Source organism: Mastomys coucha, unplaced genomic scaffold (genome assembly GCF_008632895.1).
Source record: "Mastomys coucha isolate ucsf_1 unplaced genomic scaffold, UCSF_Mcou_1 pScaffold22, whole genome shotgun sequence".
Lineage (NCBI taxonomy): Eukaryota > Metazoa > Chordata > Mammalia > Rodentia > Muridae > Mastomys > Mastomys coucha.
In genome coordinates, this window is record NW_022196905.1 from 28,174,553 (window position 1) to 28,201,196 (window position 26,644).

The following is a 26,644-nucleotide window of genomic DNA, read 5'->3' on the forward strand; positions in this document are numbered from 1 at the left end:
CTCTAGCCTACATCAAGTTCCAGGACAGCATTGGCTACACAGTAAAACCCTGTCTAAGGGGGAAAAAGGGTAAACAGGACTAGTGATATGGCTCACTGATTATGAATACTTGCTGCTCTTGTAGAGGACACAGGTTCAATTCCCAGCAGCCACATGGCAACTTACAATTACCTGTACCTCCAGTCTTAAGAGATCATGCCCTCTTCTGGGCTCTGAGGATACCAGGCATGCACATACACACATGCAGGTAAAGCACTCATACACATAAAACAAAAATAAATAAATATTTTCTAAACACATACACACATATTTGATATTGTTAAAAAAATATCAACATAGAGATGGACTTGAATGCAAAAGCAAATCAAGAAGCTAATTTTCTTTGTGTGTGCCAGGAAAGAGCCCAAGGCCTCTTGTGTATAAAGATGTGCCTTACCACTAACACACCCAGCCCACCAAGCTAGTTGTTTACTGGCATGCAAAGTGCCAGTGGACAAGTGATCTAGAGCTGTAAGGACTGAGAAACCAAAGCCATATACATACATATGCTCACACAGTTATTGATTCGTGTGTGTATGTATGGGAACATGTTCATGTGAGTGCAGGCTTCAAGAGAGGCCAGAAGTGGGTGTAGGGATTCCCAGAGCAGAGTTACAGATGGTTGTGAGACAACTGCCTGTTACTGGTGCTGGGAGTTGAGTCATTTCTCCAGCCCCAAAGCTCTTACTTAGGCTCTCACTTTAATAGGGAGTAGGGCAGAGGTACCATCCAAATTTTCATACCCAGAAAAGTGGAGGTCTCATACCCTTGTAGGAGAGCTGGTGTGTCTTAAGCACCCACCGGGATGGCTTACCATGCTCATGAGAACTCAGTAACAGCATCTCCCCTATTTCAAGTATACACAGAAGACAGATACAATAAATGCCCACATGTGTTATGGCATCAACCCCTTCTAGTTTCCTTCTTTTTTCATTTGTTTGTTTGTTTTTTGTTTATTGCATCTCACTATGTAGCCCTTGATGGACTGAAACTCATTACATTGACTAGGCTGGCCTTGAACTCACAGAGAGCCTCCTGTGCCTGCCTCCGAAGTACTGAGATTAAAGGTGTGTGCTCTACCACACCCAGACTATCACTTCCAATCTATGCAGGTTCAGCAGGCATCTGCAAGTGCCAACCAGACTATAATAAGGACACACACACAAGCATGGGTACACTGCCCATGAAGGGTCCCCAGCCTGCCTATTGCAAAGCCATCATTAAGTGATAGAGTGGGTTCTGAACAGCACAAAAGCACACCAGGATCTAACATGGGGCAGCTGGGCTGAGAAAGTAAGGTCAGGCCAAGGCTGGAGCATGTGGTTGGACTGCTGCTCAGAGGTTGTCTTCATCTGGGAGGAGGAACCCCCAGTACACATCTTATTTCTTTAAAAGGACTACGGTGGCCCGCTGCCCTCAATGCAGGCAAGAAGGGTAGGAAGTAGGAAACACTTGGACCTGGGATCTGTTTGAGAGTCTGGGTGGCTGATATGCCCCCTGGAGGAGCACAGGTTCCGAGGCTGCCACAGCTTGAGCCAGAGTGCCTTCGAGGGCTGGCTACTATGCTGAGTAGACAGCAGCCAAGGCTTCCCAGAGACATACAACAGTGAGTGGGGGCAGACCACTGCTTGTTCTGGACATGCATTCTGACTGCACATAGAAAACCAGCAGGAGCACGGTGAACAGTGAGCATGGTGGAGGGGAGTGTTGGGGGGGGGTGGCAGAAACACAGGCTGGGTGGACATAGGTGTAAGGACATCAGATGGGGTTTCTGTATCCTACAAGGGAAGGCAATGCTACCTGGGCCAAATGCCTTGTGATGTCCCACTCTAGGAAGGTGTTAAGAGTCATCTGCCAGAGTGGCATACAAATGCTAAATAAGGCCCAAAGGGCCTGGTATTCAGGCAGGGTACAGCTAGTGTTTCTCACAAACCAGTGGTACCCACAGGGTACAAGGTAAGGTCCTGGACCAGGAAAAGATTATCAGTTAGAAAGCTGGAAAACAGAATCAAGTCTGGAGTTTAGCAAAGTAGAAAGCTAAGCCATGACCATTATGAAACATTAGGGGACTGAGGTGGAGGGGTCCATGCACAGCACCATCTCTAAGAATTCTCTATAAATCTAAAGTTATCTTGTTGGAGTGATGTATTTGTACACTGTGTAAAAGATGTGTCTCTGTCCTCCCTTGCCTGCCTAAGGCACCTTCTGATTTGTTAAAATAAAAACTCTACCTACAGCAGAAGGCAGAATAGTAAGATGGGACTTCCAGACAGAGGGAGGAATTCTGGGAAGGAGCCAGGTGCAGAAGATTCAGCCAGCTAGACAAGAAGGAAGAAGCAGGCCAGGAAGGAAGGAGAGGTAGCTAACCAGCCATGTGGCAGAACTTAAATTAGTATAAAGGGGATAATTGAGTTATGAACAGGTGGGAAACAATACCTAGCTATAAGGCCAAAAGCTTATAAATAGTCTCTGTGGGAACTAGGGAGGAGCTAAAGTCCCACGGTTACATTTCAAAGTAAGAGATTTATTTAAAAATAAAACTAGGGCTGGAGAGATGGATCAGTAGTTAAGAGCACTGACTGCTCTTCCAGAGGTCCTGAGTTCAATTCCCAACAACCACATGGTGGTGGCTCACAACCATCTGTAATGAGATCTGATGCCCTTCTGGTGTGTCTGAAGACAGCTACAGTGTACTTATATAATAAGTAAATAAATAAATAAATAAATAAATAAATAAATAAATACATCTTTACTAACAACAAAACTAAAGCCCACAAACTAAGTTAGAGAAATCTCCAAGAGCATAGAAACAGAACAGACACAGACTCACACCTAGGCTTGATCCCTACACAGCCCCATGGGACTCACGGCACCCAGAGAGAAAAGCACCGGACAGAGAAAATGGCTTAGCACTTACATCACTCAAGGTTTCCGCAGGTAAAATTCCTTTGAAAATAAAACTCATAGTAGAGAATCATTAAACAGGGCTGAGGATGTAGCGCAACTGATAGAGTGCTTGTCTAGTGACTGAGAATGGCTCCTGTAGGCTCAGATATTTGCATGCTTCATCACCAGAGAGTGGCACTACTTGAGAATAATTAGGAGGTATTGCCATGTTAGAGTACATATGGCCTTGATGGAGGAAGTGTGTCACTGAGCTTTGAAGTTTCAAAGGTCAAAGCCAGGCCCAATGTCTCTCTTTTTGCTGTCTGTGGATCTGGATATAGAGTCTGCATGCCACCGTGCTCCCCACCATGATGATAATGGACTAAATCTCTGAAACTATAAGCCAGCCCCAACTAAATGTTTCCTTTTATAAGAGTTGCCGTGGTCATGTTGTCTCCAGCAATAGAATACCAACTGAGACACATGAGTTCGATCCACCCTGGTACTATATAAACCAAGTGAGTGGCACAGGCCTATACTCACTTGAAAGTTGGAAGCAAGAGGATCAGAAATTTAAGGTCAATATAAGCTACATAGTGAGTTTGAGGCTACCCTGAGCTACAGGAGACCTTGTACTGGCTGGTTTTGTGTGTCAACTTGACACAGGCTGGAGTTATCACAGAGAAGGGAGCTTCAGTTGGGGAAGTGCCTCCATGAGATCCAGCTGTGGGGCATTTTCTCAATTAGTGATCAAGGGGGTAGGCCCCTTGTGGGTGGTGCCATCCCTGGGCTGGAAATCTTGGGTTCTATAAGAGAGCAGGCTGAGCAAGCTAGGAGAAGTGAGCCAGCAAGGAACATCTCTCCATGGCCTCTGCATCACCTCCTGCTTCCTGACCTGCTTGAGTTCCAGTCCTGACTTCCTCTGGTGATCAACAGCAATGTGGAAGTGTAAGCTGAATAAATCCTTTCATCCCCAACTTGCTTCTTGGTCATGATGTTTGTGCAGGAATAGAAACACTGACTAAGACAAATTGGTACCAGCATAGTGGGGTATTCCTGTGACAACCTGGTCATGTTTGGGAGAGGATTGTGGAAGGACTTTAGAAGTTTGAGCTAGAAAAGCCACTGGTTGTTAAGAACTCTGTGGGATGTTCTGTAGGAGCTTGGAAGATCATGTTGAGAACAGTGCAGAGATGGAGGCCTGGCTTGTGAAATTTCAGAGGGAAGATTAATGACTCTTATCAAGGCCATGTTGTTTTGATTGTGAAGATTCTGTGGTTCTGGTTAGCTGGGGCTGAAGTATCAGCTGTGATTAACAAGATACCAGAACTACTAAAGCGAAAACTTTGCATTACTGGGACTATTGATGCTGGTTAGCTGGAGCTAAGAAATTAGCGGTGATTAAGAAGAGACCAGCATCACTGAGGTGACATCTTCTGGGAAGTGTTTTATGAGAGCAGAGACTGTGTTCCAGAGATAGCCAAGGTTGTACCATGTGCTGCCGCAGGACTTGGTAATGTGTAAAAGTCACACAGGTGGTACTGGTTTTGAAGGCATAAAAGGGTCATGAAGAGCAGCTGAGGCTCGGCACAGTGAGAGGCCATGGAAGGCCATTGGTGAAGGGGCAGCCTCTGTTTGCAATTGATGGCCCAGGACTGAAGCGGTCATGCAAAGGAAATCAGGCTTGGCACCATGAAGACAGTCTATGAGAGGCTATTGGTGAAGCTTAGTTACAGCGAAAGACAGCAGTGTTTTGGGAATGCCAGTACCATGCAATGACCACCAAGAACAGCAGCAGCAGTGGAGTACAAGCATCTGAAGCCTAGAAGACAAGATGTGTGCTACAAAGGGCAGAGCTGGAGAAGTGACCAAAGCCCTTAAAGGAGCCCAGAAGATCGTGAGTTGGATCCCAGACATTGGTTTTGCTTTTGATTGTGACTGTGCCCTGAAATTTTTCCCTCTTGAAGGAAGAATGTATTTTAGTGGAGCCCACAGTTAAGAGACTTTGAATTTTAAAAGATATTGAACATTTTAAATTGATTGAACTTTTAATATGTAAAGACTGTGGGACTTTAGATCTTGGGAATGAATAAGAAAATAAGGGTTGAGGCTTAATAGTGATGTGTTTGTGTGTCAAGTTGACAAGGGGTCAATTGTACTGGCTGGTTTTGTGTATCAACTTGACACAGGCTGGAGTTATCACAGAGAAGGGAGCTTCAGTTGGGAAAGTGCCTCCATGAGATCCAGCTGTGGGGCATTTTCTCAATTAGTGATCAAGGGGGTAGGCCCCTTGTGGGTGGTGCCATCCCTGGGCTGGAAATCTTGGGTTCTATAAGAGAGCAGGCTGAGCAAGCCAGGAGAAGCGAGCCAGCAAGGAACATCTCTCCATGGCCTCTGCATCAGCTCCTGCTTCCTGACCTGCTTGAGTTCCAGTCCTGACTTCCTCTGGTGATCAACAGCAATGTGGAAGTGTAAGCTGAATAAATCCTTTCCTCCCCAACTTGTTTCTTGGTTATGATGTTTGTGCAGGAATAGAAACCCTGACTAAGAAAGACCTTGTCTTAAAAAAGAAAAGAAAAGAAAAGAAAAAGCAAAGCCATATGAAACCACACAAATACATATGAAAATTAAAATGCACAAGTCAAGGCTGGAGAGATGGCTTAGCAGTTAAGAACACTGACTGCTCTTCCGAAGGTCCTGAGTTCAAAACCCAGCAACCCCATGGTGGCTCACAACCATCCGTAATGAGATCTGATGCTCTCTTCTGGTGTGTCTGAAGACAGCTACAGTGTACTTATATGTAACAATAAATAAATCTTTGGGCCAGATTGAGTAGAGGTCCTGAGTTCAATTCCCAGCAACCACATGATGGCTCACAACCATCTGTATAGCTACAGTGTACTCATATACATAAGATAAATAAATCTTTAAAAAAAAAAAAAAAAAAACTCAAGTCACTCACCATGGGCAAAGTCCATAATAAAGAATGAGCCCATCTCCCACAGATGTCAGAAAATAGAAGTTCTCATTTCAGAAATAAAACATATTCAGAAATGTTAAAGACTTAAAAGAAAGAACTAAAAACTAAAAAAAGGACAAAGGTCCTATCAAGAAAAAGCAAATAAACTGACATGGTAACAAGTCAACACACACGAAAGCATGCATGCCACTCGCACACACACCAGCAACACTTCTAGAAGTAAAATCACATGCACACACCAGCCCAGCTGTCAAGCTGATAAGAGAAGGAAAGCAATAGCACTGGGTTACCTAGGTTAGCTTGAGATCCTTGGGCCCTAAGCTCCTAGGTGGCCAGGACATAGGCACAGCCATCATGCACTTGGTTTAAGACTCCCTATTCTGATCCCTGCCTTTTATGATTTATTTTTATTTTCTATGTATAAATGTTTTACCTGAATATATGCAAGGGTACTACATGTATGCCTGGTTTTCAAGGCCTGAAGAAGGTATGGGATTCCCTGAACCCGTGTTACTCAATACAGTTGTAAGCCACTATCTAAGTGCTGGGAATTGAACCCAGGTCCTCTGAAAAACCAGCAAGTGCTTTTAATGACTGAGCTGTACCTCTAGCCCCAGGAAGGGTCTTTTCATAGCTTAGGACAGAAGGGATTATACACCAGGCCCACAGAGCCAAAGAAATAACCTTAAGAAACTTCCCCAGAGGAACAGTGTCTAGAGGCAGAAACAGAGACCCAAGGCTGCAGGAAACCACCAAGGGAGGAAATGATGTGTCAGCACTGACATTACAACTCACTGTAGCATGAGATAGGCTTATGCTTCTATAAACTTTTACTGATGTTGTATCCAAAGGAGTAGAAAATAACCTGCAGCTGAAAAAATGAGTGCGGTGTGTCCCATACCTGCCTACGTTCCCGGCGGGTCAGCGTATGGCCATTGAGGATGCGCCACAGCATACGAGCAGCAATCTTGGTGTCAATCCAGAGCAGGCGGAAGCCATGGTAGTAGTGCTTCAGTTCATCCAGTACCTTTTGCCCAAGGGATTTCTTCACCACCACCTGAGCTGGTGGGCTGTACACGGGGCCACCCTCTTCCAGCTTCTTATTCTTGTCCTTTAAGGACTTAAGGGACTTCTCTATCACAGAGTCCTCTCCTAGCGGGGATGATGAGTGCCAGCCTCGCACAGTAAGGTACTGAGGTCCTGTAACCACCAGCTTTGCAGAGGCAGGAGTCCATGTTGCCCTTGCCGTGGTGCCCTGACACACAGGCCTCTGAGTCCAACAGCTGAGGGGCTCACCTTTGAAGCAGAGGTACACAGGATGGGCTGGAGTACAACAGCGAGACAGAACACTCCTTGAAAAGGAAAAAACATAAAAGCAGCAATGAGAAATTCCTATCTATCTGACCACTCAGCACCAAACATCAACCTATACTTCATGGTGGATCAAAGTATGTAACTACCTACTTCCCTGGAGGGAGCCTTTGGGAGGGCTTCCATGTGAAGCTAGGACCCAAGATTCTTTGGCCTAATTTATAAGTCTTCAAAGACACATATCAGTAGTGTGAACATGTACACACAGCAGAGCTTGATTGGACTCTACCTAACCCCTGGCACCGGATGTAGGATGTTGGGTTTGAGGATATGGGGTGCAGAGTCAAGAGTCTATCGAGTCTGGATATTCTCTCTCAACAAGCAATTCTTGGTTGACAGAAGGCACTACAATAAAGGGGAAGTCCCAAAGAAGAGTCCAGGACCCATTCCTATACCTGGCTCTAGCATGACTCCCCACCTCTGTCCACTTCCCCCTTAGTATACTCTTTGAGGCATGGAGCTACCCAACATCAGGCCTACAGCTCTTCACCAGAATGAAGGCTACATAACGGCCCTAAACAAGGTGAGGCCACAGCCAGAAGCTGTTAGCTAAGAACCTTAGACTTCTCTGTCCACACTGGATCAGGCTCACAGGGCTGTCTGGAACCCAAGTAGTGCCCACTCACAGCGTGATTTTAAGTAAGACCAACTGCAGTGGGGACCATGCCTAATTAACCTGAAGCTGAGAGTTTTATACAAGACCTTTTCCAGAGCCCATATAGAGCCTGGGTCAGTACTGAACTTACCATCTGACCATAAAACAACTGATCTGTACAATCCTCCTTGAGGTTTAAAATGTATATTAGACAGTGATTTACAATTCCATCTCTAGGTGGCCACAAACTCTAAATTCACCCTAGAGACCTGTTATGGGTCTCCACAACCCCCTTTCTCTGCCTCTAGCACTTGGCTAGATTCTTGTGTGAGGACTGGAGCTCTGAAGTAGATTGTCCAGGCTCAAAAGCTGCAGCTCTGGGCTGTGAAATGGCTCTGTGAATAAATACGACTGCTGCCAAGCCTGACGACCTGAGTCAGACCCCAGGACTTACAGGTAAGAGAAAACCAATTCCTGTAAGTAAAGGTCCTCTATTTCTATCCTGGTGCCATGACATACACCTCTGCTACACACAACAAACACCCTGGGCTAGAGCAGTTCGGTAAGTCAGTATTGGCTTAGTAAAATCCATGTCTCAAGCAACACTACACACACACACACACACACACTATGCTGGTCGACTTGCTGTAATTGCAATGACTTCATAACTCGACCTTTCTGTGCTTCAGGAGCTTCCTTTGTAATCTCATATTAAAATACACCTACCAAAAAGGGAGCCAAAAGTGGTGGCTCTATCAAAGCACTGGGAAGCAAGGTATGACTTTCCAGAGCTACGATCTCTCATAGGTGGGCTCATATAAGACCAGTGGTATACATGGCCTCAGCTCACAGTATATGGTGTCCAGTGAAAGCTGGCACAGAGCACTATCAGCCCACAAAGAATTCAAGCATGGGACTCACTGGGCTCCAAAGCTCCAGCTGCTAGTCCCAGTTCTGGTGCCATCATTGGTTACTACACGCTCCAAACTCCAACTCTGTCCTCTGTCACAGATCATAAGCCCACACTGACCTTACAGCAAGCAGAGAGGAGTGATACAAACATGTCTGTGGACCAGCGAAGTAAACAAGAAAGTATCTGTGAGCGTGTAGGCCAGCCCTCTTAATCTGTAAAGATCTCCAGCTGTCTTCTCTTTCCAAGCCCCACCCAACTCCATAGCACACCTCTGGATTTCCTTGGCTCTGCAATCTTGGGTCTGTGAAGAGGCCCCTGAATCAACTCTGCCCTGAACCACAGTGTTACATCACTCAGGACAGAGTCCAACCAAATCCAGAGTGCCACTTAGCTACTTACCAACAGAGGGATGCAGGCCCTACTTCCTACCTCACGTTGGCCTCACCTCCAAATGTAGGGGAAGGCAGCTCTGCACATGGACAAATGCATCATCAGGCTTACATATAAATTTCCCATCCTCAGTGAGGAAGAGTGTGGCTTTCACAGGAGACCTGATGTTTGCAGGTGTAAGGGCCAACGGGCCAAGGCAAAGACACATATACAAAGATGAAGCAGGCAACACAGCATTCTGGGTAAGGGCTGGGTCAAGACCTTGCTCTTAAACTCAGAGTTTGCTGCTGTTGTTGGGGGGGTGGGGTGGGGACAATTTGCAGGAGTCTGTCCTCCCATCATGTGGCTCTCAGGGGACAAACTCAGGTCAACAGGCTTGGGATCAGGGCTGCACCATTGAGCTATCACCACTGTCGCCTGAGACAGGCTCCTAACTATCATTATTAACACATAATGTTTTGCCATTTCAACAGTGGCAGATCACATGATAAGGTTTTTGTTTCTTTGGCAGTCCTAAGAATAGAACCCAGGGCCTCCCACATGCTAGGGCAAGTGCTGAACACTAAGCCCCACCCCAGGCCAAATCATACAATAATATTCTTAAATTTTCTACTAATGTTGGCGCTGCTGGTGTTCAACTAGCACCAGCACAGGGGTGGCCCATGGCCTGGCTCCCACTGTCCTTCTCCAACTTCCTCTGCTTCTTACCTTTCCCTTTTGAAAATCACCTGCCAAATGGAGTGAAACAGCACCATCCAAATGCAGTATTTCAATAAGAAATAGACTGCTGGAGCTGGCAAGATGGCTTAGAGGGTAAGGATGCTTGTCATTAAGTCTCATGACCTTAGTTCAATCCCTCAGAGGTCCATATGGTAGAAGAGAGAACAGTTTGTCTTTGATCTATCTCCACATATGCACCATAGCATAGGTTTACCCATATACATGTCCCTGCTCCCCAAATAAATAAATAAATAAATAAATAAGTAAATGTTAAGAAAAGAGAGACACACACACATCCACACTTGTCAGGGTAGTTGACCACTAACACACAGCACCCATCCACCTATATTACAAAGCTGGGAATCTTAGCAACGTGATGGGTTTATACAGGGTCCTGAGCCTTTTCCTGCCCAGCCTGAGTGCCCAGCCTTCGTGTTAGGATCAGGAAGACTAAGGAGTACATACCAAGGAGGAGTGTGTGTGGGCCTTATGCTACCAGCTACATATTCCAGCTATCTGGCAGGCAAGAGCAGGAATACAGCACACGGACTGACATAAACACACACACACACACACACACACACACACACTCACAGGTGATGTGGAAGGGGGAGGACACAGATACCTCTTCTGTTGTCACTGTTTCTAACTCTCATCAACATTATACAAACATCAGAGGTATACCTATAGGCCATTCCCAGGAGAATAATTCCCTTGAGCTGCCCAGAGCCTCCAAACACAGGTTACCCCTAGAAAGGTATGAAACAAGCTGGCAGCCAAAGGAGAGGCCTAGTTAGAAAGGACACCAACCAGGATAAGTCACTCTGTTCTTCAGGAAAGTGATGTTAAGGAATCAAGTCATCCTCAGCAAAAAGGAAGAACAACAGAGTAATAATTTTAACAGAGTAAATCTCTAAAATCAAGAGATGATTCCAGAAGTGCAGACAAGTCTACTTAGAGGCCTGAGGTTACACCACATCATACTACACTTGCTTCCTGGCTGAGGAACTAGATGACACAGAAAAAAAACAGTAAAGTACCTGGTTCCAGCTCATGACATGAAACTCTGAGCTTAGATGTCATCGTATGCTGGGCTTTTGTTCTGCAAGTATACCCAATAACAACGTATAATTTCCCAGAGCAAATTTTGCCACTGTGAGCACTAAATGTAGTGTAGGCTAGATGGCTCAGCAGACATAGGCACTTGCTAACCAGCTTGATGACCTAATTCACCCCTGAGATCTGCATGGTAGAAGGAAAGATCCATCACACCAAGTTGTCCTCTGATCTCCATGCCTGCATTATAATGTGTATGTACACACACACACACACACACACACACACACACACACACACACACACTGAAGAACCAATACTGGAAGCTGGCAAGAAGGGTCAAGGTAAAGGTGATTGCTACTAAACCTGGAGACCAAAGTTCAATCCCCAGGATCCATAAGGTAGAAGAAAAGAATCAGCTCCCCAAAGCTGTTCTTTGATTAGAAATATACACGATGGCACACTCACACACATAGATACGTTATATGCACATAAATCTAAACATGTATAGCCAGCCAGCCAGCATGGTGGTACACCTGCATCCCAGGACAAGGGAGACGGACACAAGCAGACCAGTGCTCACTGGTCAGCCAGCCTAGCAAAGTCAGTAAACTCCACATTTACTGAGAAATCTGTTTCCAAAACTAAGGTGAAGCATGATCGAGGAAGACAGTCCATCTTATCCTGTGGCTTCCATGTGCACATACTAGCACTCACATATGAGTTGGAGCATGATCAAGGAAGATAGTCCATGTTATCCTGTGGCTTCCCTTCCACATGTACATACTAGCACTCACATACAAGTTCTTACTCACAAGCGCATTATTGAATGCATACACACAAAGATTTTTTACACTGCGTGGCTAAAATGAAAGATTTTGCTACTCATCCATAAGTGCTGATTTAAAATGTATAAGTTGCTCAACAGAACTTCATAGTTATTACTGTTAGCTTTTAAAGCAAATGTCCAAAATAGTTAAGGTAAAAGGAAAAAGTTAAAGCTGGGCATGGTGGCACATATCTATAATCTTAGTACTGGGAGGCAGAGTTGAGTTTGGGATTAGTCTGGATCACATAGTGAGACTGTCTCACACCAAACAAGGCCAGGGGATGGAGAACACCTGCCTGGCAGTATAAGGACCTGGTTTTGATTTCCAGCACTGAAAATAATTTTTTTAAATTAATAAATCACAATTCTTTACATTTTAATATGAATCTTAAAAATCTTAAGTGCCAGAGAGATAGTTGACAAATCTAACATATATTCTTTTTTTAAAAAGATTCATTCATTCATTCATTCACTCATTTATTTCATGTATGTAAGTACCCTGTAGCTATCTTCAGACACACCAGAGGAGGGCATCAGATCCCATTACAGATGGTGTAAGTCACCATGTGGTTGCTGGGAATTGAACTTGGAACCTCTGGAAGAACAGTGCAAGATCTTAACTGCTGAGCCATCTCTCCAGCTCCCTAACATATACTCTTAATGAGAACACTTTAAAGTAAGAATGAGCAACTGGGCAGACAGACAAAGATGAAACCCCAAAGCAAACGCTCATCTTGACAAGCTCTGCTAAGCTGGCTTGAGGCTGCCGTGCTGTGTGCCTGGCTGAAGCTGGCCTGAGACAGAGCTTCCTGCTGAGGCAGGCCCTGAAATTATACAGACACAGGCACTAGGACTGGTACTGCAGCCATAACCTGAGCCTGTGCTACCAAGTGAACTGAGCAGGAAGGAAACGCAGTGATGTGAGGTGCCAAACTAGACTACTGTCATAGACTGGAAGAAGCAGGAGCTTGGCAAGATAGTGGAAAAGGGAAGTGAGAGCAGACACACCTGGGAACTGCCTTACAGGCCAAGGTCAGGACCTCACAAATGATGCCGCTTTTCTAAAAGGGAAAAGTCTTTTTTGGAGGGGTAGTGGGGAGATACGGGGTCTGACTAATAGCTCTGGCAGGCCTAGAACTCATAGAGATCTGCCTGCTTCTGCTGGAACTAAAGACATGTGCCACCACACCTGGCTACCATCCCTACTCTAAGGAAAAATCTTGGAAATGAGGTAGCAGGATCAAGAATTAAGGGCCAGCCTTAGGTATAGGAGATTCTGTTTAAAACAAAACAAAATGAAAAGTTGTTAATCTTGGGGTTGAGGATGTACTTGTAGGTAAATCCTCATCTAGCAAGCCCAAGGCTTTAGGTTCTATTCCCAACTCCACAAAACAAAACAAAAAGCTGCCAATCTCCAGTAGTTTGGTAGGTTTAGTGGCATTTCGCAAAGGCTTTTTAGAGCGGAAGAATTAAGGAGTTCATCTAGGATACTAAAACTCTCAGAGAAATAAGGGTGAAGAACTGCTTCCTAGCATGCTGACTAGAGAACTCAGGAAGGAAACAAGCATACAGCGCACTTCAGTGCGAGCTGTGCAAACTGCCAATAACAAGGGTTATTGGCAGGCCAGTTCAGTCATAAATCATAGGACCTGCAATCCACACCTTTGTGGACTTATACAGGGAAACTGAATCCACAGAGCATCTCACTAATCTTCATTTGTTGTTGGCACTTTGTAAAACTACAGACTATGAAGAAAAAAACAAAAAATAAAAAAAAAATACCAACCAGACAACATAGACAACAAAAAAACACCAAAAAGAAAACCCAGAGACTCATACCAAATCATATTCAGCTTCTCCCAAACCCCAAAGCAGCAGTGTCTACCAAGCCTCACCAGTTTACTAGCACACCAGGAAGAGCCAAAGACGCTAAGGCAAAGGCAGACGGATCTCTGTGAGTTCAAGGACAGCCTGGTGTATGTAGTGAGTTCCAAGACAGCCAGAGCTGTTATTTAAAGAAACCCTGCCTGGAAAACAAACAAAACAAACAAACAAAAGAGACTTAAAGAAGCTCTGTACACAGACATTGATGCCATTATTGCATAAAGAAGATTCTGTGACAGCAGTCTTGAGACCATCCAAAAAGAAATCTAATGAACATCTCACCCAATAGGCCCATGGTGGAGCCCACTTACAAGGACTCTCTCAGTCAGTTGCGTGGGGATCTCACCATGATGTGTGTGCGGTTGCCATGTACCCACAGAAATGTTGCCTTGTCCAAGAAGCCTGCAGGCCTCCTTGTTCTCCTCAGCACTTGACAAATGTGCTTTAACAGAGACCAAGTCCTCACAGCTGACTTGCCTTTAATTTTTTTAAGATTTACTTATTTACTTTATGTATATAAATATACTATAGCATCGGAACCCATTACAGATGGTTGTGAACCACACTGTGTGGTTGCTGGGAATTGATCTCAGGACCTCTGAAAGAGCAGTCAGTGCTCTTAACTACTGAGCCATCTCTCCAGCCCCCTGACTTGTCTTTAACTTAGGGAATTAAAACTGTATCAAGAAGTAGTACTGCTTATGATGCAGGGCCAAGTAATTACATTACAGCTTTAAGTGAACACAAAACCTCCAGAGGCCAAAACCTGGAGACAGGGACGTGTACAGAAAGCAGCACTGGTTTCCTGCTCTCCAGAGAAAGGGACTGGGCTATGGAAGCAGGAGGGGATGAACATCCTTCCGTAATCTGAGCCGATAGCAGAGGTTATCTCCTGGCCCTACCCCTTTGGTTAAGACTGAGGTAGAAGGGTGAGGTAGAGACTCGTGGTACGGGACACAGTGAGGGGAGGGGCATGCTGTGAGCATCCCTAAGGTAGGGACCCTTGAAAGAACATAGTATTCAAGGAAAGATCTGCCTGGTCATAGATAGTGTCCCAATAGTCCTAATACTGCCACAAGCAGCTGAAAAGAATTAGGCAAGAGTCTATGGAAAGCCAGTAAAGACGATAGGTGTGTGAGCATGGAAGACTAGTCATTCTGAACAGACAAAACTATAGTGACAATGACTACACCAAACCCAGCTACATACATGAAAATGTCAGGCAGGGCATGTTGGAGTACATGTGTAAATCCAGTAACTGGACAGCTAAGCAGGAGGGTTGTCAAAAATCCAAGGCCAGTCTAAGCTACAGATACTATATACGGAGACTCTTTCACAAAACAAAAAAAAACAAACAATAAGACAAAAACAACAACGAAAAGAATCCCAAAATGCCAGTAACTGCTACTGGCATTATGAGTACTAACAATCTTAAAATTGGCCAATATTATATGGTTATAACAATCAAAATAAACAGATGGGGATTTAAAAGAAACAAAACCAAGAAATAAGGAGGAAGAAGTTGTCAGTTCCCTGACAAAGTCCAGGTGCACAGCCTGCAGCCTCCAGTAGACATGAACAGTGACATATTCAATCATGGGCTTACTTACTCATGGCTCGTCAACCCCACAGTCCTGGTACAACTGAGACAAGCTCGATCCCTCAGACTACCTACAACAGAAACAAAGAAAAGGTAAGCAAACAGGTGTCAACAGGCATCTTTGAAGATATGAATGGAACCCCAACCGGGAAGTTTCTGGGAGATTGTTGGGAATGATGTGGTGGAACAGAGCATCTAATCTCCCCAGTTTGGAAAATGAGTCTCAGGCTGAGCCCCAGGGAGGAGCACTGAAGGCGTGTGGGCTTCTTCCAATGTGGGATTCTTTCCAATCAGCTATAGTTGTTGGTAGGCAGGAAGGGCACGCCGACTCAAAACAAATAGTCCTACAGACCAAATCTCAATTCCAAGGGTCAAGGGCTGAGAACTAACAAATGCTAAGAACAGGGCAAGCAAGATGACTCAGTGGATAAAAGCATTTGCCATGAAGACCAGAGTTCATGCTCAGGGCCCACATGGTAGAGGAAATAACTCCCAACACGTTGTCTTCTGACCTCCATAAGCACGCTATGGCAAGTCCATCAAGCATGTGCATACACATACACACATACACACACACACACACACACACACACATTAATGCAAAAACTTTAAAAGAGGCTGTGTCTGGAAAACACTAGGGATGAAATACACTTTCAATGCTTTCCCTAATCTGCTCTAATTCTCCTAACACATGAAGTTGAGAGTGTATTCACTACACTGCTATGTGAGGCAGGAAGGAAGTAGAGAACAGGCTTCCAGCACAGGGGGAACCAGAGGTGTCATTCTCAAAGGGGCCACATGGCTTATGTAGATTTCAAGCAATGGCAGGAGCCAACAAGGCAGTAGGTGACATGCTGTCTCAATCCTCCAAGCAGTGGGAATAGCAGTAGAGGCATTCATTTACCATTTTATGTCAGGGGAGGACTCTTCAGGCTCTATGGGAAAAAGGTCACATTTAGGGTCCCATAGCACTGGGAAAATTCTGTTTGTTCCTTTACTACCACAAACGATATTGGCTACATGTTGTGTTTTGCTTTTTTAAATATAAAAATCATCTGTTTTTAAATTTTACTTTGCACTTATGTATTGTACATACACTCATTCAGAGGTCAGAGAACAACTCTCAAGATTTGAGTCTCTCCTTCCACCATATGGGTCCTAGGATTTTCAGGTCAGAAAACAAGAACCCGAGCCTCTAGCTAGCCCTCAGCTACATTCTTACAAGCATAAGGATCAAGTGTTACATTTTAAGTACATAAATCTTTCCAGATTCTTCTTAATCCAAAGAGGCCCAGAATTTCCTCTCTGCCCCTTCCAATCTTACTTTTATAAGACGTGGCTCAGAAACATCCCCATAGCATATAGAAGACAGCCTGGGTAGATCTTATTCTGATGTTTCTGTCCTACCAGCTCCCTTCCTGGGTTCTCACCTCCAAAAATCTGAAGGCTGCTCCTGTTCCACTATGAATACCATCCCAGCTCACAGGTCTATATTCCACTAGAGCTGCTCAGACTACCTGCAGTTCTGCTCTCTGTAAACGTGGGGTTTGGGCAGAGGACTTTGGTGCAGTTCCCAATACTCATACTGGCTGGTTCATAATTTTCTGTACTCCAACTCTGAGTCCTTCTGACCTCCATAGGCACCTGCACACACAGAGTATACATTCCCACATCAACACACAAGAATGCCTAAATTTTTGAAATCTAAAATAAAATAATAAACTTGAAGGGTTAAAATACTCATGTTTTTAATAATTTGCTAGAACAACTCACAGGACCCAGCAAAGTCACAGTTTATCACAAAGGACACGAGTGAGTAGCCAGAGGAGATACGGGACATGACCAGGAGAGTCCTGAACAAGCCAGGCTCTTTTTGCAGTATTCTTTCCTCTGTCCCACTGACCACTCTATACTCCCCACCTCCCTGGAGGCATCTATCTAGGCTCCACTTCTCTTCTCAGGTTAGGGTAGAAAGGGCTCCTTATGAGTAACAAACCCATTGATATCTATCACTCCAAAAACTTTAGGAGTGTTGGACCCAGGGATAAAGACTAAACGTCTTTCCCTAATTTACCTGGTCTCCAGAAGACCTTTACTTCTTCTTGGCACTGTCTTCCCTGACATTCATGCAAAGCCTCCAGGTATGGTGCACCTTGCAGCTGTCAAGAGCTGCAGGAACTTGTCTCACTCCGAGCCAGTCCTCTTTTGTCTTCCTGAGGCTTGACTAGTCCTCACAAGTTTACAATATGGCACCGTGGCTTCTGGACTGGATGCTCTCCCACACACTCCAGGATCATTCATTCCCACTTCCACATACCAAGTATCTTTCTTTCACAGAGAACAGCACAGATAGGGGAGGGCAAAGATCTTCACAGTGGACACCTGACGTGGCCGCATGTGATGAGCAAAGCACTTAAAACCTCTCCAGAACTCATCAGCAGAACCCCAAAAGAAAAATCCTACAACACTCGTGACCTAAGCACTCCTCAAAACTGTCAAGGTCACGGAAAACAAACAAAATCTGAGAAATGATTACAACTTGAAGAACCAAAAGGACTAATGTAATGTTGTGTCATGGAAGAATATAACGAGAAAATCAGAATAAAGTATGACACACAAAAGTGAAGAATAAAGTAAGTACTTAAGAATAAAGAACACTTTGATACAATGTTGGCCTCAATATATCTACTAAGACTAAAAAGCTAGGATGTTCCTATGCCTGTTGCCTTTGGGCACATCATTACAGAGAGTACAAGGACTTGCTATCCAATACTATCCTATTGGTTCCACATCTAACAAGCTGACAGGAGTCTAACCACTGTCAGGGAAGCAGTATTTTTGTTCCAATGTAACTGGGTTAACTACAGAAAACATTCTTGTGCCTAAAATAATAACACACACACACACACACACAATACCAGCTAATTATAAAGCCATAAACATGCCACAATAGTAAGAAAGGGCAGAAGTACTTTATGGTACCCTGAACAAGTCAACAGGTAGATGGCACTTATGGCAGAGACAGCTTGAAAAACCACACCAAACCCAGGGATACTTTGCTCTTTCCACTCATCATAATTGGTTTTGCTGTTTGTTTTTAAGACAGGGTCTTGTGCCCTGCCTGGCCTGAAATTCTAAATGGTCTGGAATTCAGAGCTCACATGCCTCTACTTCCTGGGTTCTGGGGTTACAGGCGTGTGCCACCACGCCTGGCTTCACACCATACCTGACTCTCCAATACTGTTAAGGTGATAAGAACTATACTTCTGCCAAGAAACCATAAGGTTTTGGGTCCCACTCTCACAGGCTGTTTCATCCTTAAGGTAACTTACAAACAGGACACATAAAAGTTTCCTTGGGAAGCACAGCCATCGGCCACCCCACCCCAGGGAGCGGCCCACTATGCTGGCATCAACCACAACCCAATCTCCTTGTCCCGGCTTCCAAGCCTGAACTGGCCAAAGGGCACGGCGGGGCTCGGCTCCTCATCGAGGGGAGCGCCAGGGAAGCCACGGCCCTAAAGGAACTTTCTCAGCGCCTCTGTCGGAAGCAGTGACCTACGGCGACCAGGGCAACTAAGGTCACAGCGAAGCTGCCCAGCCCAGGCAGCACAGAGCCGCCCGGTGCTTGTCATTGCCGCGCTGCCTCGGGGCACGGAAGGGGGGCGTCCCGCGCCGGCGCTTGGTCGCCCAGAACAGGTCGGGTGCGCGGCTCCCGCTTACCCCGCGGGGAGGCGACCCGCGGTGGCGCGAGGCGGGCAGGCCCCCGGCCGCGGCAGCTCCTGAGCAAGATGGACGCCATGCGCCCGCCGCGGCGGCGTCCTGTGGCAGCCTCAGCCTTCTCCGCGGATCTTCGCCGTCCCGGCGTCTGGGCCCAGCCCGTGCGGACGGTTGACGGCAGAGGTTGGCTCCCGCAGCAGGCGCTCAGCTCAAGGACCCGGCATCCGCAGCGGCCATGTCTCGGCACAGACGTCCGGAGGCGCAGGGCGGGACAGGCTGGGCCGGCACCGCTCCCATTGGCCCTGCGGCACCCGCTGGCCAGGTGAGGGGCGAGCTCGCGCGACGGACTACAAGTCCCAGCATGCATCCGGGAGGCTTGCCTCTGCCGACTACCAGTCCCAGCATGCGCCGAGTCTTTTTTTTTTTTTTTCCGTTGAGCTCAGAACTGTCTGGTGTTCTCTTGCGCCTTAGCAGTGCCTAGCTCCTGATTTACGGCTGTGGGCTCAGAGGCGGCGAAAGAACTGGCATTCATCTCCCTTGCTACTAAGCCCTATACTAAGCGTAGCAGATGGCTCATGGGACTTTAAGGAAGGGTGGATAGGGAACAAAACTCTACGAGAGTGTCAGTTGGTCCCAGCTCCTTGGTTTGCGTCTGGGCTGCGCTCCTGGTAGGTCCTCTCTGTGGTAGCTCACAGCCACCCCTACCCATTCCAGTATAGACCTGGCAACATCCTCTTCTTTAAATCGTGGCCGGAATGGCAAGCTTCAGGATTATGGAAACCCAGGACCCTATACACTCTGGTGCTCCAGAGTAGCCACCCCCTCCACAGATCTGTATCCCGACTCAGGGACACCAGACCTTTCCTTGAGACTTCCTCACTGCTTTCCACCTCCTGCCTTTGGTTCTTTGTGGAATGCCTTTTCCGTTCCTTCTACGTTCCTGTGGGGTGAACTCAGCATAGTAGGTGAAGATCTTCAGTATGAACTTAATGCACCTGTTTTGTTGTTGTTGTTTTTGTTTTGATGAACAGGGGCTCAAGGCCTAATTCCAGCTCGCTTCCAGCAAGGATGCTTAACTAGTACCCCAACACAGCCCATTGGGAAGAAGTAACCTATGGGCTGGCGAGATGGCTCAGCGGGTAAGAACACTGACTGCTCTTCCGAAGGTCCTGAGTTAGGATCCCAGCAACCACGTGGCTCACAACCACCCTTAATGAGATCGGACGCCCTCTTCTGGTGCATCTGAAGACAGCGAGCGGGGCCGGAGCCCTGAGCGAGCGGGGCCTGAGCGAGCAGGCCCCAGAGGTCCTGAGTTCAACAGCAGCCACACACATGATGGCTCACAGCCATCTATACAGCTACAGTGTACTTATACACATAAAATAAATAAAATAAATCTTTAAAAAAAAAAGAAGCAACCTATCTGGTCATTTTCTGAATCAGAACCTAAAAACTGGCCCGGTATAGGCCAGAATCCCTATCTCAGGACTCAGGTGGGAGAGAATCTCCTAAGATGTCTATCTTGTGCACGAGGTAGTGTACATTGTGGACATCAGATACAGAATTAAGTCAAGTATAGGGGTTCCCTGAAAGGGTTAATGACCTAAACCAAAGAACCTTAGCCAAGCTGAAAAACTCCCATCAATAAGAACACTTGCCCAACCAAAAGAAGAAAGAGAAGGAGAGGGAGAGAGAGTGGAAGAAGAAGAGAAGGAAAGCCAAGCCAAAGTAGTAATGAGAACAGGTTGGGGTGAACTTCCTTACATTGTATTAATGTGTGTGTCTGTATTTTCAATTGTTGATTCTGTACCACCAGAGAGCTAAGAGCTGGAAGGATTCTAGTAATGTTATTTCTTTTCTATGGCCCATCACTGGGTTTTCTATTTGTAAATGTTTGCCCTCAGCCGGGCGGTGGTGGCGCACGCCTTTAATCCCAGCACTTGGGAGGCAGAGGCAGGCGGATTTCTGAGTTCGAGGCCAGCCTGGTCTCCAGAGTGAGTTCCAGGACAGCCAGGGCTATACAGAGAAACCCTGTCTCGAAAAAAAACCAAAAAAAAAAAAAAAAAAAAAAAAAAAAAAAAAAAAAACAAAAAAAAAAAAAAAAAAAAAAAAAAAAAAAAAAAAAAAAAAAAAAAAAAAAATGTTTGCCCTCCTTACCTGACTATAGACAATCTAAGATGTATCAGGTGTTGTCTCACTGCTGACTGGTTGTAATAAAGATCTGATGGCCAATAGCTGGGACAGGAAGTATGAGAGTGGAACTTCTGGGCACAAAGAGTGATGCAAGGGAGGAAAGCAGATGAGGCAGAATCTAAAGTGGACACAGCGGTGAACAGAGATGGACTGGAGCAGAGGAGGGAGGTAAAGAACTAGCCATGTGGTCTTTCATAGGCTAGAATAGTCAGGTTAAATTTAAATGGTAACTGGGAGAATGCCCTAGCAAAAGGCCTAAGCTTTAAAATATATTAGTGCCAAGAACCAGCCTCAGCTTGGAGAGGGGTTCTGGGGAAGGCATGTCTGGGAGCAGCGAAACAAATGACTTGAAGTTAAATTGTTGGGAATTGGTTCTAATGCTTTGTCTTATTTTGGATCCCAAAAAGCTGTGCTTCCAGACCTGAGGGTCCTTCCCCCAGCTGGCTTTGATTGATAATAAAGAATTGCCGTACAGCCATTGGCTGGGCAGGGAGAAAGGGGTGGGACTTTTAGATTTTGTGGGCAAGAGACCTAGAGAGAAGGGAGTGGAAGAGGATCCCTGACAGGGAAGCAGAAAGATGACCTGGGAAAGTGGCCCAAGGAGCTGCTCCCCCGATTGGGTCTGGGTTAGCAGAGATGAAATATTGATTTAGCAAGTTGATTCAGGAAAGTTGGAGGAAATAATGTATGCTAGCCACCTAGAGATTTAGAAATGCCCAGTCATTGAGCTATTCAAGGCATAAAAATTAGCTGGTGTGTGTATGTGTGTGTGTCTCATTAGTGAATCCAGAGAGCTCTTGGCAGGTGGGCTTGTGACTACCTGGAGCCAAAGTGGTTTAACTAATTCACTGCTACATCAAATTGTGGGTTGAAGCTGGCGAACTATGAGAAGCTTGAGACAGCTTTCCAGCCTGCTTTCTCTCTGTTTTGCATACTCTTTCTCTGATCTGCTTTCTCTTTATGTTCTGCTCAAGACAGTTCTCCAACCAGTTCTCTGGATAGCTCATCTCTTGCAAGTTATAAGCCCAGTCTTTTATTTTACATATTGAAAGACCCCTGAGGGGAGACTCCCACTCAAATCTCTGGAGGACATGCACCCAAGGAATTACGAGAGGCCGTCTTGATGTAATTACAAGAGGTACAAGAGGTAGTTTTTAATTTCGGGGCGCTCCGGGCCGGCACCACACCTATCTCACGCAGGAGATAGTGGAGCTGACCACGAGGCTCGAAAGTTAGGGGCTTATATAGGGAAAAGGTCTGGGGGAACAAAGGAGTCATTATGGTTACACATGATTGGCTAGTTCAAATATTAACTATTACGTGCAGAACAGAGTGGAAAATTCCTAAGGTTGGTGTTAATCTGAGTCAACAAAGCATCTGACCTTAAACCATATCTGAGAGGACCAGATGGTCCATTACTTAGTGTCCGCCCAGGCACGTCCTTGCAGGCCTGGGCCCTAGACATATCCTCATTTGCCTAGACATGTTTTCCTCTATGTTTATAGTTTTATGTCTTCTTGACCTGCCAGCTCTTATGATATCTAACAACTTGTTTGCTCATTCCCAGGCCTATGTGGGCCAGCTTGTGATGGATTCTTAGGCCCATGACTTTTCTTCCTAGTCAGCACAGGTCTAAAGCTTTAATTTTTCCTTTGCCTTGAGCTCTTTCTCATTTCCTTTGTTCTAAACCTTTTCTTATTTTGACTAAATTATCTTTGACTCTTCCTGAGTGATCTATGTAAAAACAACACTTTTCTTCTATATCTTTTTGGCCTGTTAGTTCCCAGAATGTCTTAACAGCTTGCTTATTTTTGCCCAGGCTTATTTGGACATATTTGACCTTGGTCTACTGTGTTTTCTTCAAACCTGCAATTTTCTCATTAGCCCAGCACAAGTCTTAAATTTAACTCTTTCAATATCAATTCAGTCATTTACTCCAGGTTTGCTTTTGATTATCCTATGAATCAGCATCCTGTGACTCCCCAAAGAAGTGGAAATTTAAGGGTTCTTTGGAAAGTCAGTTGGAAGATGTTTTGCTGGGGCAAACACATGAAGGAGTGTTTTCCTGAAGTAGACAGGTGAAAGACTAAGGCAGACTCGTTATGGAACTTTTCGCTGAAGCAGACACAGGAGAAAGGATGTTCTGCTAAAGCAAGCATGTGAAAAGACATGTGATAAAGGATTCTTCACTAATGACAGGCATATATTGGTCCACCTTACATTTCGTAGTTGAGCTGCATTTGTCAGGACTCCATAGAGAGAAATGTAACCCCCCAAAAAAACTTCTGGTGGTGTGCTGTAGCTTCTTGCCCCAGACTCAGGCTGATTGACAGAGTGATGTCAGCTGACATAGAAGCACTTGCTAAGGCAAGACACATGGAGGACATGTGATATTTTGAGGGTATAAAAATGATTCAACAGACTGTGTGTGCATGTTGTGGTGGGGAAGGAGTTTGGCTTTCTTATAGAGCTAGCTGTGCAACACTTGTGGGTCTCATTTCTTTTCTGATCTTCGCTTCCCTGAGAGAGGCACAGGTGAGAACTTCTCCTGGTGTTTCTGCTGGTCCCTCCTGCTGACTCAAGCCGAGGCTGAGGCCTGGCTGTCTCTGCTAGGTAGTGCCACCGCTGCTGATTCCTTCTTGCTGTTTAGACTCTACCAAACTGCACTGTTGGGTGTATCCATAAAGTGTTTGCGAGTGAATGGAGCTGCTGCTGCTGACCTGTGAATAGAACTGATGGTTTTCTGCTCCAAAGAACCTTTCTAAACAGGCCAACTTCCTGGTCTCCTTTCTTTCCCACTACCTCTGGTGGGTGGTAGACTGAGGAAAGGCCAACAAACTGTAGCACACCACCAGGAGTTTTTTTTTTTTTTTTTTAATGTGTTTCTCACTATGGAGTCCCCCACAAATGCAGCTCCACCACACAGTGTAAGGCAGACCAATACATGCGTGTTGTTAGCAAAGAATCCATCACATGTCCTTTCATGTGCTTTAGCAGAACATTTTTTTCTCCTGTGTTCACTTCAGTGAAACATTCCTCCACGAGTTTGCCTTAGCCTTTCATACCTGTGTCCAGTTCAGCTAAATGTTCCTTACTGTGTTTGCCCCAGCAAAACACCATCTGACACAACTTTCCAAAGAACCCTTAAGTTTCCACTTCACACATGGACTGTTTGGATCCAAAGGCTTGTATTTTAGTTATTTTGCCTTCTATTCAGTCTCCCATAGACTTTCTATGCAGAGAGTAGATTATCTCTTAGAATGGATATTTTCAGCACACAAACAGACTAAAAAAATTAAAGACCTATGTAGAAAAAGTTTCTGAATTGATTCTGAAAGAAAAAAATGATACTTGGTCAATTAGCAGGGATAGACCCAGCAGAAATCATGGTATCTTTTACTAGTGCTGAAATGGCCTCATTATGGTAGAAAACAGACACTGGCAAAGAGTTGGCAGTCAGTTTTTGGAGAGATTAACAACAAATATTCCAAAAGTAAGAGACTTCAGTTTATAAAAAGAACTAATTTGGATTCTCCTTCATATAGTAAAAGGGATACCACTTTCTAGAGCCTCTACCTTCTAAAATTATGCAAATAAAATAGGAAAGGCAGGTTATAAATCAGGAAAAATAAGTAAAGTGGCTCAGTGCCCTTATGATTCAGTTAAAAGTTAGAGCTGTATGTCATTCTTATGGCATTATTAAATTTTCCTGAATCTCTTAATATAGTTATTGACTTTCAATATGCAGAATGAGTTATTGTAGGCAAAAATTTTTTGCAACCTACTTTTAATAAGCATTCACTTTCTCCTTTAGTCCACCACCCAGCAGAGGTAGTGGAAGAGAAAAGTTATTAGAATATGGGGAAAGTGGACCAGTTCAGTAATAGTTCTTTGGGGGCAAGGTTGATCTTTTTTGGCAGGAGTTCAGTCCTGTAGCAAACACCAAATATGACTCAAGAGCTGTACACCAGTCCTCTAGGCAGGCAGATAGCACACACAAACTGGCAGTTGCATTTCAATTCTGAAGGAACTATTAGGCTGAACAGGTCTGAGTTGAGGCTGCAGATGCAGCAAACTGCTGCAGGAACCTCACAAGTAGTTCTTGAGCAGACATCTTTCAATGGCAGTGTTACGAGAAGTTGAGCTCAACAACACTATGTAAGGCAAACCAATACATGTGTGTCAGTGAAGAATAGTGAGATGGAACAAACTAAACCAATGCTCAGTGCTCATCTCCCACTGTCAGTGGGGTCATATTTATATTCCTTCATCACAGGTCCTTCCATGTGTTTGCTATATCCAAACATCCTTTTACCTGTGTCTGCTTTAGACAGACTAACTTTCATAACTAACTAGCACTAAGTTTCCAAAGAAACTAGAACTTATACTTCAACTTGTTTTACATATTAAAACTACTGAACTTATTCCAGACGATTCAGAATTATCTTCACTATTTATTCAACGACAAGTAATCAGAAATAGAAATCATTCATTGTATATATTGGTCTACCAGGCCCTGTAGCACAAGATAATGATGAAATTAATCAGTTATTTGTAAATTTAATTTTTTTCAAATCCTATTTTTTTAAAGATTTATTATTATAGATAAGTACACTGTAGTTGTCTTCAGACGTGCTAGAAGATGGCATCAGATCTCATTATGGGTGGTTGTGAGCCACCATGTGGTTGCTGGGATTTGAACTCAGGACCTTTGTAAGAGCAGTCAGTGCTCTTAACCACTGAGCCATCTCTCTAGCCCCTCAAACCCTATTTTTTGTTTGTTTGTTTGTTTGGTTGGTTTTTCGAGACAGGGTTTCTCTGTGTAGCCCTGGCTGTCCTGGAACTCACTCTGTAGACCAGGCTGGCCTTGAACTCAGAAATTCACCTGCCTCTGCCTCCCAAGTGCTGGGATTAAAGGTGTGCGCCACCACCGCCTGGCTTCAAACCCTATTTTTAATGATGGTTCTTAAATACTTTAACCTTCCTTGTAACCCACCATTCACCAGAAGTAGTAGAAAAGAAAGGATATGGGTGGGGGAGGGGGGAGTGGATTTGTTTGGAAAGGTTCTTTGGGGGGCAACTCCTATCTGTGTTGTCTGGAAATCAGCAGCCCAGTTCACAAGTTAGCAGAGGCAGCTCCATCCACTCCCAAACACTTCACAGATACAACAGCAGTCCAGTTGGGTAGAGTCATGTTAGCAACAGTGGTGACACAAGCTAGCAGACACAGCCAGGCCTCAGCCTTGGCTCAAGTCAGCAGGAGGGACCAACAGAAACACTAGAAGTTCTTGGCTATGTCTCTCTCTCAGGGTAGGGAAGATCAACGGAGATTCGGGAGCCACATGAGTTGCATAGCTAGCTCTATAAGCAAGTCTAGCTCAGCCTCTGTCACTGTCTTTTGAAATCTTACTTATGCCCTCCAAACATCACGTTTCCTCCTTGTGTCTTGCCTCAGCAATCAGCCCGAAT

General features: G+C 45.1%; 1 protein-coding gene and 1 long non-coding RNA gene across 2 annotated transcripts in view; one reads left to right on the forward strand and one right to left on the reverse strand.

Moving 5' to 3' along the window:
* Letm1 (leucine zipper and EF-hand containing transmembrane protein 1) overlaps window positions 1-19,294 on the reverse strand; it is a 40,791-nt gene extending 21,497 nt beyond the window's left edge. Inside the window, exons 1-3 of the mRNA XM_031341010.1 lie at window positions 18,986-19,294; window positions 15,274-15,334; window positions 6,807-7,257 (exon numbers count right to left, since the gene is read on the reverse strand). Of these exons, the coding sequence (XP_031196870.1) occupies window positions 6,807-7,257; window positions 15,274-15,334; window positions 18,986-19,064 (591 nt within the window). The 5' untranslated portion in view covers window positions 19,065-19,294. The remainder of the gene's footprint in view (window positions 1-6,806; window positions 7,258-15,273; window positions 15,335-18,985) is intronic.
* Window positions 19,295-19,373: 79 nt separating this feature from the next.
* LOC116069964 lies at window positions 19,374-20,051 on the forward strand. The gene is made up of 2 exons (XR_004110231.1): window positions 19,374-19,650; window positions 20,014-20,051. It is a non-coding gene; the product is annotated as an uncharacterized LOC116069964 (long non-coding RNA).
* Window positions 20,052-26,644: the final 6,593 nt, after the last annotated feature.